Here is a 17273-nt window from a genome sequence, read left to right as displayed (position 1 = left end):
GACACAGAAATCTTTCCTTCTTTATTTTTTCTCTTTATTGTAAATTGGGCTCAACATGACACAAAAAGGTTTCACATGCATGTTTTGGGACAAATATCACACATTTACACGCTATTTTTTAGTAGAAAACCTATGATTAAACATCTAGTAAGTGTGACTAACAGACAAATATGTCCATTCCGCCCATAATCTCATTCAAATTATCATGCTTTGTGTAACAGTAAATTCTCTGAAGCCTATAGAACGTAAAATTAATTATAGTAGTTTACACTATTGACACTATATAGCGTGTTTTGGTACGGTGCTGTTGTAACGGTAAAGAAAACATCAATCATTGGTTCAAATCCAACTTGGGCCATTACTGTGGGATGTTGAGCTCCTTAACCTTTACTGCTCCTGTTGGATGTCACTGTGGATAAAAGTGAAATTGTAATTTTGGGAAGTTTAATAGTCAAGTGAAGTAAGGGTGCAACGATTAGTCGACAGAACTAGTCACCGACAAATGTATTTGTCGACAATCGCCGTCTTTTTCAAGCTCTAGCTGAACATTGTTTTTCATGAGGAGTGGCTCATCCCACCTTCTATATATCTTTACTTAAAGCTGGTAAGAATACAGGTATCTTGCTATTACCGGGATCTCAGCACTGTCACCAGGAGCTCCGCACTGTCGACGCCGCTCACACATGCAGCTCTGCTCGTCACAGTCTACCTGAAGCTGTGACGAGCAGCGATACATCCTGCACCGCTACTTGGTTAAGACCAGACACCCATCCAACAAAGCTGTTTTTGCCGCGCCGCCTTTACCGTGCTGCCTTCACCGCGCTGTCTTCACCAAATTGCACCGCCTTCGGCAATCTGCTCCGCCTTTACTGTGCCGCGTTCGCTGCATCGCCTTCGCTGTGCCGCCTTCGATGTACTACCACTACTTCATACAAAGACATAATATAACATTGAATCTTATACTACTATTTCAATGCATTATCATTGATTTGTTTAGACAGAAATGTACTATTGAGATATCAACGTAGACATATTTATTATTTTTGTCGTTGTACTAACACATCCAAGGACATTACTGTAGTTGTAGTAGTAGTAGCTCCAGGAGGAGTGTGTTAAAGTTTGAGACAATTTTCAAGATTTGGCCAATTTTCTATTAACACAAAAGAGTATTTCGATTCAAAATAACATACAAAAAATAAAGCATGCAAGTCGCTCCGATGGCCCCCAGGCGCAAAGGCCAAGCCCCCCAGAGTGCCCCAGATCACCTTTTATAGACGTGTATCTGTGAAGTCCTGCATCGCTGTGGTTTGAGGCAACGCCTGAAGGACGTCTGACTTCTGTTGGTGTTTTATTTTGGCAGCAACAGCAAGAATAATTACCAAGGAGCTGCTTGAAATATGAAGTGCTGATATTATGTTTTTGGGTGTAAAAAAAAAAAGGCTGTGCTAAGGGCTGGACAAGTCTTTTAATAAAAATAAATGTGTTTTATTGTAATTGAACTTTAGTCATTGTATTTCACTGTAATCATAATTGAGTTGTAATTGAACAAGGGTAACGTATTTCTAACTAAAAAATTTAATTGAACCCAACCCTGCATGATGCTAACTCATCAAATGGTAAAATTAGGATTAGTATCATTTATAACGTCATATGTGATGAATTTTTTTTGTATTTAAAGTCATTGTCTTGCTTTGAATTTATTGTGAAGAGAGCCCAAAAAAGCTTAGTGATACTTTTAATGTGTCACATAACAGCCTTATTTTTGTCTGTCAGCAGCTAAATTCATTAACCTCTTAGGACCCTCGTGGATCAGGGCATAATATCCTGAAACCACAGTCTTTTATTCAGTATTCATGCAGATGCATTTCATTTGTTCTGCTGCCAGTCGCCCCAAATATGGAGATAAATGTTTCATTTAAAACATGAGCTGCATTTTAAATGTGCAGAAGCTCTTTACACAATCTCATTTCCATCCCGGGGTCAGTCTGGGTCTGCTTGCTCTTCTCCTCTCCGTGCACTTTTGAACTCTTTCTATATTGTCTGTGTGTTGCAAAGTGGCGGATGCTGTGCGGCCTGATAAAGCCGTGTACCTGAAGAGCGCCGTTACAGCAGGTTTCATTATTAGCAATCATAGAGCGGCACATTGTGTGGGTTGTTGCATTGAAAGTGAAAGCCAGAAGAATATGGAGAGAGATGGGAGCTTTTGCAAAGAATGGCATTACCTGACTCATGGTGAAAGAATTAATATATTGGATTTATATATATTTTTGTATACTTTAGAACTGAGTTCTGAAACTTTTTTGGTTCAAGTACTCCTCTTTCGCTAACTTTTGAATCCAAGTACCCCCTTTGTCCGACTGCAACATTAGAATACTATGAAAAACAACTCTAGAGCATAATGATGGAATGAATGAGTGATAACACACATTTTAAAGAATTGTCATTTTGTAAATGAGTAAAATCAAACAGTATTTATTGTCTCCTGAATGAATTTATTTCTCTTGTTTTTATCATTTACAGTCATCTCACGCCTGGTGTGGGACCAAGGCTGACTCTTCTATTTTCAGTTCATGTTCTAATCAAGATCATTTCTATCATTCTTCAATGAGTTTTTAGTGTAATTTAGTGTATTTTGTCGTTGTTTGTCTGTTCTTTTTGTTATTCAGTAGATTTTTCTCATATTTTGTGTTTTTTTGTTGTCATTTTTGTGTGTTTTTGGTATTATTCAAATTATTTTTTCAGTGTGTGTATTTCTGGTGTCGTTTGGTTGTTTCTTGTGTCGTTTTGTATGTTTCTGTTATTTTTGTGTATTTTGTAGCGATCTTGTGTATTTTTCTCTCATTTAGTGTGTCTTCGTTGTTGTATTGTCTGTCGCTGGTAATAGTAATTGTCTTAGTGCATGTGCTTTTGGTCTGTTCTTTTTATTATTCAGTATATTTTTCTCTCATTTTGTGTGTTGTTGTTGTTGTTGTGTGAGTTGCTGGTAATATTTAGGATGATAATCCTTTTGAACTAAAAATAAACATTATAAGACCCCATATTTTTAATGCTTTAACTTGTTAATTTCCCTCTCTCTCAAGTATCTACTGTAATGCCATTGTGCACCCCGAGGGGTACACATACCCCCACTTGAGAAACACTGATTTAGAATGCACTAGGAAAATAACAATAGCTGAAGGAATAAAAATCCCTGGAACATGGAGGCACAATTTGGACAACACACTTGGCAAAATGATTGTACAGCATTGGACCACACACAGCATGGCAACACCAAAAATAACACACTGTGACATTAAAAGGAGCAGCAGAGAAGTGTATTAGAGGTGTTACAGAGAACAAGTCTGACATTTTAAGACTCACCAATGTTCATCACTGGAAAGGTTGCTTCAAGTTTAAAGCTAACAAATATGCATCAGTGAAGTGAAGCTAAACCTGACATCAAGGGAACATTTATTAACACCACAAGCGTTTTCTAACCACCTGTGTTTTTCACAGGTGTTAAGTTCTGCCTGTGAAGTATTTTCACTGATTATCACTGAATGCTGTCAGGGAGCTCGCACAGTGTGAGTTCCCTGATCATGTAGTCGGCACACAAGCAGAAGCCAAGTATAGGCGTGTTAAAAGGCGAGCACCTCTGGCTCCATGGCCCAGCTCTCATTATTTTAGTCGCGGCTGTGTCGGATCGTTTTAACATTATCTTGAAAGATCAGGTATGCTGCGAATCCAAGCTGTGACAAAACGACTTGATCTGACACCCGTCAGCTCAGCATTCATCTCTGTAAGCACTCCACTACTGAAGAGCAACAGATATGCTAACAAGAGTTTTAATGTGACACTAATTCACCTTATCTAAAGATGCTACTTGGGATGTATTTTTACCTCATCCAGTCAAACATGTAAAGCAGCCATGCATGGATGAAGCTGTGTGGCACAATGCAGAGAATGGATTGATCGCTCATAAGGACGGCAGGGCAAAGAGAGCAGGAAATGTTTTCAACCAAACCAATTAAAGAAATAATTGACAGATAAATGTGTCAAAGCAAAATAACCTAGTCTTTTAAGTGGCAATATCTGTCAAATGTGAAAGAGATCATTCTAATATTTAAAAAAATGTTCCACTTTGTTTGCGTTAAGACTGAGAAATAATGAGATTCTTTTTCCACGTTTCCACATCTTTGAGGAAGTAAATATTGGAACCTGTAGTTCTTAATTTCCATGTGAGATAAGTTACCATATTTTGTATAAAGGTCCAGTCCCGTGTCAGATTTCCTCAGCTGCAAAAAACAGGTCAACAGTTCTAAAGGTGGTGCTACGCAAGCGTCTAAAAATATAAATTTAACTATACTAGTACAGTGCCCGTCGGAAGTATGTATTCATATAGTGGGAGCTTAAGTTGAGTCTATTATGACCATATGACTATGTGTTTGAAGGTTGGATGTACATACTCTGTACTCTGTAGTGTTATAAAGGGGTATATTTGTGGGTGCAAAGTAAAAAAGCGTGTGCGATTTCCCTGGTTTAATTCTATGGGACATGCGCATGATAAATGTTTTTGTTGTTTTTTTTTACGCATTTTTATATATTTTTTGTTTGGTGTATTTTTTTGTAATGTATGTTTTTTGGAGTCATGTGTATTTTTGTATCTTTCTGTTGTCTTTTTGTGCATTTTTTGAATAATCATTGTTTTGTTGTCATTGTAGTGATTCTGGAGTCATTTTGTGTATTTTTGTATTTTTTTGGTGTAGTTTTTTGCATTTCTGTGCATGTGAGACTCTCTACCTGTCCTCCTGGTTGCTGTGTGGGACTCTCTCCCTCTCCTCCGTGGGTTCTTTCAATAGACTATCTGTCTCACCCACACTCATGCACATCAGCCGCGTACATGCACATACTCCGTCACAAGTAGTTGAAATGCATGAGACTTGAGAGAAAAAAAACGGACCCGGAAATACAACGAAAAAAAAAAAGTTTTGTGGTCTTCTTCTACTGATTATTAGAGGTTGTAAATGAACAGATTGGTGTGCTAGCGCCCCCTCACACTGAGGTCAAAAGTTGAATAGGTTTCACTTCTGTGTAAACATGTATGTGCTGTCTGGGCAAAATAAAATTTAAATAAATGTTTTGCAACACCAAATAAGTTCAAAATAATGGATGCACACACTCGGGCTATCTTGCTAAATACATCTTCAATGTTAGTTAAAAATGACAATATTTCGAGTCATTGTCGATGATGTTTGGAAAATATCCAAATTGTATCTAAAAAACTGAACACTTTTACAGTATTTTGAATTTCTCTCGTTAACATTTCAAAGCTATGCAAAAATAGTATTTAAAAAATAATCAGTTTTTCACTTATAAAACCCATGAATCATTGTTAAAAACAGCAGCTATAATTCTGATTCGTTATCCTAGGATTGTCTCTGTCACAGTTATCCTTTTGTCCTTTTCCTTTTTTTTTTTATAAAAGCTCATGTTTGAATTTATCCACAGCTTTTTTAAACCATTAAAATGTTGACTATCAACTCTTCTATCATCAGTCATCAAAACCTTTATTTCTTTGAACCTCCATGTTCGACCCTCAACTGCTGTAAGCCTGACATCATCTTTGAATAAGTTCATAGACTCGTTTATCCTCTCTTCAGTTTGTTCCTAAACATCCTTCTAATGAACTTTTTTCATTGCAATTCACCTCTACAATTTACAGCTTTGCCTTTAGTAGGTTTGTTTTTCCAGCAACTGCAACATTCATTAACAAAAAGCTTATAATAATAATAATAATAATAATAATAATACATTTTATTTGTTTGATGACACCTTTTAAGTCACCCAAGGTCACCTTAGATAGGATGAATGCATATAATAACATCACAGAGTATTAAAACCAAACATTGATTAAAAAACAAAACAAAAAAAAAACAAAATAAAAGACAAGTGTAGTGCGCAGTAACTAATTAGAGAGTATGCCAGTTTCAACAGGTGGGTTTTAAGTTTTGATTTGAAGGTTGAGATGGAGTCTGACTGTCTTGTGGGGGGAGGGACTTCCAAAGTCTGGGTGCCGAGCAGCTGAAGGCTCGCTCACCCATGGTACTGAGGTGTGGTGTGGGGATGGTTAGCAGTCCGGCAGAGGTTGAGCGGAGGGTGCGTGAAGGGCTGTAGTTATGGAGGAGGTCGCAGAGGTAAGTGGCCGCTAGATGGTGAAGAGCTTTGTTTGTAAGGAGAAGGTTTTTGTAGTGGATGCGGTATTGTAAAGGGAGCCAGTGAAGTTTAATGAGAATAGAGTTGATGTGGTCAGATGATTTGGTGCGGGTGATGATCCGGGCGGCTGAGTTGTGGATGATTTGCAGTCTGTTGATGAGTTTGGCATGGAGTCCAGTGAGGAGGGCACTGCAGTAATCGATGTGGGAAGTGACGAATGAGCCAGGATTTTGGTGCTGGACTGGGACAGAAAGGAGTGGAGTCTGGAGATGTTTCGGAGGTTGAAGAAGGCAGTCCGGGTGATGTTTCTAATGTGAGGTGCAAATGACAGGGTGCCAAAGCTCTTGACTTGGGGGGGGAGAAGGGTACAGGGAATTCGTTGGTGATGATGGGTGGGGCTGGGTTGTGTTGTGATTTGGTGAGGTTGGATTTGGAACCGATATAAGCAGGGCCAAGGTTATATTGCCATTTGCCGCTGCAGGAAGTTCCTGCTCATCCAGCTCCGGATGTCGTCCATGCAGGTGATGAGGGAAGTAGGAGGGGTAGCAGCAGTGGGTTTAGAGGCGATGTAGACATGTGTGTTATCACTCTTCTGCTTCTTGACAAAGGCGGTCGCATTTATCTTCTCCCGCTCTCCTCCCTATCTGCCAAAACTATGGAATTGGTCAGCTGGTCACTTAATGCTATTTATCAAATTTTTTCAATGAAAAGACCAGGCCAAGGTGATCCCGTGTGCCCTAATGGAATGTTTCTAGCCGGATACACAATGGATTCCTGGGATTCCTGGAAGGTTGTCTGGCTGTCTCTTTTCTGTTGAGGATATCTACATGATTGAAATCATGGTAGCAGGGATTGCTGCTAATTGGAGCTGGCGGCTATCTGATCTATCGTAAAGTCTGTATTACATTGGCAGCTGTTTTGGGAAGGCTGCCAGTCATGACTGAAGGTTTGGGCAGGGCACGCGTGCGCGCGCGCGGCTGACAAGGGAGAGAGAGAGAGAGAGAGCGCTGATCACTTCTTCTCCTGCCGTATCGTAGACAGCGCTGCTTCTATGGTTTAAATGATCAACTTACGGAGTTACTAAAGAATGAGTTCACCCATAATGTGGGCGTATTCATGAAGTTAGCAGCTTTAATTTAGCCTAAATGAGGAAGTGTAGGACAGTCCTCTGCTGCTGCCGTCTCTCTGTAGCGGGGGAGGGACTGCTGCCTCGGAATTACAGAAAGTGACGGCCAGTTGTTGATTTTCTTTTTTTTTTTTTTACTGACACGTGCACTCCCTACAACTATTACAATATTAACAATTCACACATTTACCTGTTTATATAAAACACGTAAATTATTTACAGTCATATACAATTTACGTATGTACATAAAGAAAAAAATACTTGGGGTACTTTTACTTTGATCAACAGATTCAAGGATTAAAAAATGTCCAAAGTTTCCACTGCTCTTTTGTCTTCTACTCCATGTAAAGAGGTCTTATATTAGTCTATTTTCTTTTGAAAGTGGTGCAATTTTTGTGGCTTTAGACTCCAATTACATTTATCTACTGTATATAATATCTTCCGTACAATATAAACAAGTTCAAAATATAATTATATTTTATAGTTTCTGTTTCCACTGTATCCAGAGTAATAATAATCTTTCTCAACAAGAACTGTTGATTGACTTGTCACATGACTGCTCCAGGTTTTGAGTTTGTTTTTATTTTGTTTCATATCTACCTGGGCTGTAGCTCTTTGTTTTTTAGACTGCTGCTAACTTGTTTGTAGTGTTATTTCAGCAAGTTTCAGTTTTACAGTTACAGTTGAGGGCCTTTGTAATTGACTACCCTAGTTACAGTACAGCAATCAAATTCAACTGTATCAACTAAGTGAATTAATAAAAATTGCCTGTGTAAAGGCTTTTTCAAATGGAAAAAAATATCCTGTGAAATATCCTGTGAAATTTCACAGGATATATATCCTGTGAAATCTGTGACCTGTTTAAAGAATCGGAATCGAGAATCGTTTAGAACAGGAATCGGAATTGAGAATCGGAATCAGAATCGTTATAATCCAAACGATGCCCAACCCTGCCCAACGCGCTCAAGGATGTGTCCATTTTCACCAGAATGTTTACAGATGTGATGTCTCCCCCCCATTCCCTGCTACCAGCTGAATTCTTTTCTCTGAACCATATCATCTGACTGTATCAGAGGACAGCAGAGTTTATTGAGTCTGTGCTTTCTCTGCTTTGGTTTTTCGCCGGCCAGCTATTAGGAGTCTGAATTAGGTGGCTGACCGTTGCAAAGAGGACTCTGTTGTTGCCCGTACCAGTGTTGATGAGGTTGGAATAATAAGAAGATTTGGCAGTAGTAAGGGCGTTCTTGTCGTGATAGAGTTAATTCATGACTCCATCTAATGAGCTATCAAGTGAAACAATAGTTGTACATTTAAGATGTGATCCCCAATGAAACAGGACATCAGAAGAACATGTAAGAATGAAAGTAAATTAACTCATGTTTGGTAAATATTAAAGGGATCTTGCACTGTTTTTACAAATGTTGCCCAGAATGTTCATTTTATACTTACTACAAGAACCGTACCTTTTATAGATGAAATGCCACAGGTTTTTTGTATCTTTTGCAGAAATACTACAGGGTTCCTACGCAAGTATGGAAAGTATAGAGTTTGCTTTTAAAAATTTAGATACTAATGTATGGAAAAATATTAGTGTTTCTAAGTCTGTCTTTACTTTTCTATTTTCTAAAACATAAGATTATGAATATCTCAAAACAAAAGAAACTGATCGAAGTGTTTTTGAAGTGTTTGCTAGCACAGCTAAAAGGTTTGTGTGAGAGCACACAGTAGGTTACACATATTGACAAGTTTAATGCTAAATACAGACTTTGTGTGAAATCACTTAAGATCTCCAACATGGGGGAGGCGGCGGTTGCCAGTCATATTCAGGAGAAAGAGCATATTATTTGTATAAGCTTCATTGCCACACTTTAATCTTCTTTAAATACTTTGGTGACATAATGGCATATATATTCAGAATAATAAAAACAAACAACGATACATTAATTTACTTAAATGCCACCAATTAATTTTTTTTATACTGATGTGTGGAATGTGTGGAACCCTGATATGATGAAATCAGTGTTTCATAGTAATCAGTTGTTTTTGTATTTAACAGTAAAGCTTTATCAGCATATTTTCCATGCATACTTGATGACTATTGTTGTTTTAACACAGTGTAAATAGAGCATTAACATAAAGTCCAGACCTGTGTGAGCCACTGAAGCAGCAGTGTGGTATCTGTGACTACTAGACACAGCTGTTTACCTCATGCCGATCATAATGTAAGGTTTCAAAGCTGCTTCTGTGCTTTTATCGAGGCTAAAGATTATACGATTAGTGTTCAGACCACATATTGAGCATTAGAGACGAGCAGCACTGTCAACAGTTTATCTGATTCCATCCCACACATTAATGTTTGCATACATAGCAGTTGTTGATCCTCCTGCTATCATTAGTCCCCACTTTACTCTCAGCATGTCTGTGCTCATCAATGACAGCGTCTGTCAGTCAGTTTGTGTCACTTTAAACTCTGTAGGGTTCTCTTCATCTTTTAATACAGTTTCATTCTTGCCCTTTTTTGCCTAAAACATGGAACTCGGATTGTAAGTAACACCTTTTTAGGTGATTTCTCGATCTGCTGCTTAGTCCATTCCTTCTTGTTCTCCTCACAGCTCAAATGTTTAGACATTTATTGCAAATCACTTTGGAGAATTCAAGCCTTTCTGACATGATATTCCTGGAAAAATGTTCTCCTTATCTCACTTTTTTAAAGTTGAACTTGGATGCATTTAAAACATGCAGGAAAAAAAGAACTGCAAAGTTTGAGCAAGATTCGGAAAATCACTAGAGCCAGCAAGTGTTACCCATCCATCCATCCATCCATCCATCCATCCATCCATCCATCCATGTTTGTTTTCCAACACCTGAACTGATGAATAGTGGTCTGAGGTTTTTGAATTGTAATTGTAATTATTTAATTACTGACGGTCCCGGGGGCCACACACAGCCCTTATTTTGTGAGGCCCCCAAAGAAAACACACAAAATTACAGAAAAACACCCCAAAGAACAACAGTAAAAATACACAAAATGACTTGAAAAATTAAATAAATAAAATACACAAAAGGACAATGAAATAAGACAAAAGGACAACAACACCCAAAAGGACTCATAACACACAAACCAACAAATTTACAGAAAAACACACAAATTGACAACAAAATTACACAAAATACACCAAAAGCCCGAAAAGACAACAAAAATACACAAAATGATTGTAAAACACAAAACAACAGTGAAAACACACAAACCCTTTGTTCTGTGTAATGCTCAGATTTGTCATTATTCTAAATGCTGATATGAATGTTGATAATGTGACTCAGATCAGATACAGTCAGTTTGTGGCCCCTCTCTGATAACAGTTCCTCATCTATAATAATAAAGGTATTTGGCTACTCCAGTGTTGGGCTTGGCCCCTCATCACCAGTAAAGGTGAGAATGTTAATGCTTCAGCCTACCACTGTGTTCGTTTCATTTATTCAGACAACTGTTACTCAGGAAATCCACCTTGATCTCCTCATACGTTTTAACTGCCAGTTTTTGTAAGAGGAGTTCTGCTGATCGCCTTTAATGCTTCCTTTGAAGTTTCCTTGACTTCCGTGTAATAGTTCCAGCAAGATTCATTTTGTTTTCAGAACTCCTCTGACGAAACATGTCAGAGGAACAGTTGTCTGAAAAAATAAAACCTTAACATACGATTAAAAAAGAAGACAAAATAAATCTTGCTGGACCCAGTGAGCACCTTTGTGATTTGTGTGCCAGGCCTTCTTATCCTACATCTTACAAGCCTTCTTAGAAGAGTGGAACCTCTTAGAGCTGCAAAAGAAGGATTAACTTCACATTAAAACCTATGTATTTAAAAACATCCTCATTACACCAGTGTGTTGATTCCAGCTGTCAGTCTGAACGTTGCTCTTCCTCTCCCAGGTGCTCTTGCTGTTGTGCATAGCAGACTGGATGGTGCACTCCATGTGGCGCAGCGGCAAAGACCCCGACAGTTTCTCCATCCCCTACCTAACAGCTCTGGGTGATCTGTTGGGCACTGCCTTTCTGGCCCTCAGTTTCCACTTCCTGTGGCTCATAGGAGACCAGGACAGCGACGTAGGTGACTGAGCAGAAGCAACACGGTCGGACACAGTGCTGAGCATAACCACCCCCCCCCCCATCCCCCCGTCTGACTTCTCAGGCCCTGAAGCCTCGTGGGAATGTGGGTGCCTCGTCTCCACGCAGAGTTTCATCAAATATCTTCAGCTTGGCTACACATTTCGCGCGTTGAATTTTGGACTACAGTCAGAGGCCTAACCAGCATAAATTGTTTTCACCAAAGCTTTTGGATTTTCCATTGAGGTGGGGGACACCTGCAGCACTGTGGGAAGTCCTGCAGGGTTACCTTAAAGACTTTCTCCATAGATGGATTTATCTCCCACTGTGTCACACATTTCTTTATCGGCCTTTTGTAGCACTGGTTTCTAGTATCATGATAGGTTTGAGGTGGAGGACAGTATAATGGGTCTGGTGTCAGATTTCAAATATTATTAAGGCTTAAAAGGGAAATAATTTATTGTTAAGGTACGAGCTGTTTTTCTTTTGTGTTGAAGGATTTAGTTTTGTGGATAGTTCTTTTTTTTTTTTTTTTTAAAGAGGACCAGTTCCGTCTATTGCAGCTTTTATTGCAGTTAATCATATCCGAGCCGAGCCATGTTGGATCTTTAAAGCGACACACACATACACAATACATGCCTGTAAAAATCTAGCATCACGTAGTTGTTATTAAACACCAGCAGTTGGCAGGGGTGACGTCAGATTGTCCAAGTGTTCACAACAGTTTTCCTAAAGGAGCTACTGAAACATTATGGCTCACTTTAACGTTTGTTTTTAAATGTTAAATGTAATCTCACGAACTCTCATACATGGGTGTAGGAAGGAAATAGTAGAACCATCAATATTAATGGGTTGTGTTTTGAAAGGTTGGGATTCCAGCCCTGACGAAACCCCGCCCCCTCTCTGATTTATGGTTCATCATAAGACAACTGTCATAGTACCACGATAGACCTTTATTTGTATTAGTCAATCTCACGGAAAGTTGCATTCATAAAGATGTACAGTAGCAGTAGATTTTTGAGTTGTTACTATAAAAATCTGAGACTTTGTCTCAATCTTCAGCAAACGAGTAAAACCTTTATATGCACTAGGTTGTGGGAAGAGTCCAATCTTTATTATTCCAGAAGTTTCCTGTGTTTGCAGTAATATTAAAAGGTGACCAACGGAGCCGTTTTTGGTTAATTCTGCGTCGTCCCATGTAGCGTTGGCATTCCACCAAAGGCTTCCTACTCTCCTATTAACACAGGAAATGAGCACCTTCTCTTTTCTTTATGTTTCCATGATGTTCATATTGCTGGAAATGCTTCTTTTACAGTTGGAATTCTCAACATGAAGGCTATGCAATGATTCCCAGATCTCAGAGGATTTCCTGTTATCCGTGGTTATCGTTTATATCCAATGATGACGTTTGCTGGTGTGGTGAGGACTACATGTTTAGAACGGTGCTTTACCTGATTCACAAGTTCAGACGTTTTGACATGGTTATAAATTAGTTTGTCTGAGGTAATTATTAATCAATGGTCCAGGGCTGAATTTCCACTGCGTAAAGGGCCCTTTGTGTATATAAGGCTGACGAATAAGGTGACCCAATACGTTCTTTTTACAACGCATTTTTCACTAGATATTTTGTCTTGTTTTAGTTTTAGTTTGAATGTCCTATCATCTCAAAGTTAATTTAATTCTTTTTTTTAAGGTGTAGCTCGAGGGGGATTGCTAACTTGATTTTGCACATGTATCATGCCAATGAGAAATCATGTTCTCTCTGTCTGATCTGCATCCAGTCTTCGTTAGTTACTCTCTCTGAACACTATCAGAAACCACATAATCCTTGGTGAATTAAGTCAACGTTGTGTCTATCTCCACCTTTGAGGGGGTTTGGGATCGTCAACATTCCCATGTAAAGGTTTGCACATCAGTCAGGGTTTACACATGCATGCACAGGATTATTCAGCCGTTTACGTTTGGGAGCCCGAAGAGGTCACCTGACACCAGCAGCACCAACCCACGAAACCACCGCTGTGTAATGCGATGTCTGCAGCTCTGCGTCTCCAAAACGTGCCTCTTAACCAAAACGGATTGACAAAGTATTTCTCTGTCATGCCATTAATGCAACTTTTTCTTTCTATTGCATTGTAAGACTCGACAAGACTTTCCTTTTTGTACAAAAAGGTTTTTATGGAGTTTTCATTCGACTCCCATCATACTGATCACATTTCAGATTTTTGATACGTGGTTGGAGATGGAATTTTGTTTTTGAATGAAATGATCTGCTTCAGACCCAGAAAGATTAAATAAAGGTCCATATTTCATACCTAGATCCTCTCTGTGTTGTATTCTTGAACTGCTGCTTGTTTTGGGACCCTTGTGTGAAATGGCAGGTACAAATGTTGGGCAGAAGAAAAAAGAGAAAGAAAATGCTACATCAATATTTTTATCGCAATCTATTAATTTAGTTAAAACTAGTACAGTGCCTGTTGGAGGTATGTATTAATATAGTGGGAGCTTAAGTAGAGTTGTCAATTATGGCCAAATGAGTAAGTGTTTGAAGGTTAGATGTACAAAGAGGTGTACATACTTTGTAGTGTTAAAGCCTTCCTTCTGCTGCACGCTGTCGTGCCTCGCGCACAGCGTTGCTAGCCAGGTGGGCATTTCGGACTTCAGGTGACTCAGCATCACGTGCATGGCGCATTGCAACCAAATCAGATCAATAAGACGGTCTTGATTGAAACTGACGAAAGGATCCTTGAGGTAAAGCTGTTGTTCACGCGTGAAAATATCACACACCAAATATCTCCAGTTTAATTTTAATTCAGTAGCAACACATCAGCTAATGCACTTCTTTTATACTCACTTACTGGCACAAGAGATGATGCTCTAGCTTACTGAGTTAATTAGCAAGAGACAACTCATACATGTGTTCCAAACTTCTTCTCACTCACAAACATAATGAATCCACAACTATTTCTCTGAGCTGATGAGCACATGGTAACGTCACCTGTAGCTTTGCTAATAAACTAAGCCAGTCACCTGTGTGCAAGACATTAGCTGTTAGTGTTTAAAGGCAGATTTCATATGCCTACTGAAAATTCAGGTATTAATACAAAAATACACAAATGACATCTAGACAGCACATCCTGCTCTGCACACTTCCCCCAGAAGAGAAGCAAGTTTAGCCTAAGCACCTCCCACAACTGGTGTTCAACTATAACGCTACCTCCCATCAGTCCACTGGTGAGTAGCCCCACCTGTTGATGGGCTAGAGCCCCACCTACCTGTGGATTTTCTCCTTGGCAACCTCCCTGAGCCTGAAGTTGGAAGAGTGTGCGTTTGGGTGATGGAGCATCGGAGGTGCTTGTAGGTGGCTATGGATGTTGCCCGGAGTCGGATGGAGTCTGCAGCAAAGCAGGGGAAGGAGAAGCATGATGAACGAGCTCTGTGTGAGTCACTGGTGGAAGGCCAAAGAGTGTATCCGGGGTGTGGGCCCAGGATGCGGAAAAATCCAAGATGCCTGGGGTTCTACCGTCTACCAGGCCGTAAAGGCTCCTCCCTCTGGAGGTATGGTCTACTCCATTGCGCCAGTCAACATGATTGACCGAGTAAGGCAAGTGCACCGTACCAACTTGAAGCCTGTGCTCCTTCCTCAAGACATGAACCAGGAAGTCTGGCCCCAAGGACTACCTGCAGAGGAGGAGTCCAGTAATGATGAGTTTGAGTTAAGGGCTTTGCTGATGGTCAGAGAAATGGTCAGTGCTTCATCTACGCCTGTTGAACCACTCACACACTCTCTCTCCAATTCCAACTCCTTCTGTTCCCGTTGTGCCTCACAGCTCTGGGTCTACACCAAGGAAATCAACGCGAAGACTTCAGGAAAGCACTCTAACCCTGGTGCTGAAAATGGGGCTTCTGCTTCTTGGACCCAAGGTGCTAGCAGCATAACCACTGCCATATTTCGCCCATGGTCATAGGTCATTTTATTAATCGGTGGGCCACCGATTCATTAAGGGGAATAGATGTAACCAGCCGGTTAAAGTGTTGTAATTTCCCACCGACATACACCACATCAAATCATAATCCCTGTCTTCTGGACGCTTTCTTAGCCGCACCCTCCGATTAGCAGGATAACAAGCAGATGTACACGCCATAGCATCTGCGAGTTCGGGGCTCCTAGGCTGTACTGTCGGGCGCTAAATATGAGTAACATTCAAATCCAATGATATTAATGCACTCTTTGAACTTATTGTTGCCCTGTCACTGGGTTAGGGAATTTATGGAGTTTGCATTGAGGGGGAAATGCTGCTCTCGTGATGCGCCCTGAGCCCCTGTGGGAACCGGGTTTCCAAGTGTGAAAGGTACATATTGTCTTGCTTATTCCGTATTGAGTGTATTTGTTCAGGGGGCTGACTCGTATGTTTTTTTTCCAATACAGTTGGTCCTCAATAAGCTCTCAATTTGCGCCGATCATGTCCAAAATAGCTCTGAGTTAACCCTAAACGTATCACCATGCACTTTAACGGAATAAAGTAAGGTTTAACTTCTTAGTTTGGTTTGGTTAATCTTTTTCTAATGTTTGGTTTGTTTTTGGTTGATTTACTAACCTTAAGTTTGTTAGTATTTTCGTTTTCTAAACTTTTTTGTTTTATTGGTGTTTAATGTTTTATTAGATTTTTGTGTCAAGCTTTTAAAACATTTCATGAAATAAAAGTAGTATTTTTAATATTGTTGTTGAAGATTATATATTGCTACCACTCCTGCCTCTGTTCATATTCTTGCCAGACTACTAATACACAAAAATGGAACCCATACCTTCTCTGGTTACATGTAAATCACACCGTACAGACCAGCAGATCTCCCTAGTGAGCAATATTTGTGACGGTCAACCCAAGTGTGTTTCTTGTATGTATTTACGTATTCATTGATATTCCTGAATCAAGTAAAACACACTGTTTGCTTTGAAATATTGAAAATGTAATTTTGTATTTAGGGATATTCCTGAATCAAGTAACTATACACTGCTTGCTTTGTTATATTAAAAACGTGTTTACTTATTCAGTGGCATTCCTGTATCAAGTACAAACATTCTGCTTGTAATTTAAATGACTTTTTCAGCTAAACTGAATCCAGTAAGTAAAGAGTAACTAAATCTCCAACATGTTTGGGTATGAATTAGTGTTGAATCTTGTCCAACTTTTGAAATTTTAGTCATAATATTAAAATTTGGCATATTTTGATGTAAAAATGTATGACTTTCACTATTGGCAGAGAATGGTGGTTTGTGACATTTATGGGCTTCTTGTGTCACTCTTAGCCCAACCTTTCATATAAAAAAAACTAGCACTTCTCAACTCTGCAATCTGTGACGAGTAGGTTGGATTAAGATAATGGTGAATAGAGAGGTATAGTGAGTATTGAGTAGCACCTGACCGAATAATTGTCGGGCCAATTTTGGCACGTCACAGATTAATCAACATCTGTTAATAAGTAACCGATGTTGAACCAGTGTTGCAAGATAGCGCAAAGATTCGCTTCATGCAGTACGAGAAATATAACTTTTTTGTGAGCAGGTGGGTCCACAACCTCAGTACCAAACGACTCCACGATGATTATGGTTTGATCTTCGTCAGGGTGAGTGTTTGTTCATGTGTGTTATGTGTTAAGATGCTAGCAGTAACGGCTATAATGTAAATAAACATCCAAAACATCTTAACTACAACGTTAGCCTGACAGTCAAGGATACCTGAGGTTTGTTTGTCACATACATATATACTACTACTGAATAGTACATTTATGACATGTAGTACTGTGCGCGCAGTGTGCAGCAAGGGTGAAATAAAGAAGGAGCAGGGGGCAGGGCAGCCT

General features: G+C 39.4%; 1 protein-coding gene across 1 annotated transcript in view; it reads left to right on the top strand.

Annotated features, from left to right (window-relative positions):
- The window catches only part of slc41a2b (solute carrier family 41 member 2b), a 45503-nt gene extending 31771 nt beyond the window's left edge, over positions 1–13732 (top strand). The window contains exon 11 of the mRNA XM_028450580.1: positions 11244–13732. Coding sequence (XP_028306381.1) covers positions 11244–11429 — 186 coding nt within the window. The 3' untranslated portion in view covers positions 11430–13732. The remainder of the gene's footprint in view (positions 1–11243) is intronic.
- The last annotated feature ends 3541 nt before the right edge of the window (positions 13733–17273 follow it).

The sequence above is a fragment of the Gouania willdenowi genome, chromosome 6, assembly GCF_900634775.1.
Source record: "Gouania willdenowi chromosome 6, fGouWil2.1, whole genome shotgun sequence".
In the NCBI taxonomy this organism is placed as follows: Eukaryota; Metazoa; Chordata; class Actinopteri; order Blenniiformes; family Gobiesocidae; genus Gouania; species Gouania willdenowi.
The sequence above is the reverse complement of the archived record's forward strand: the minus strand, read 5'-3'. Positions and strand labels throughout refer to the sequence as shown.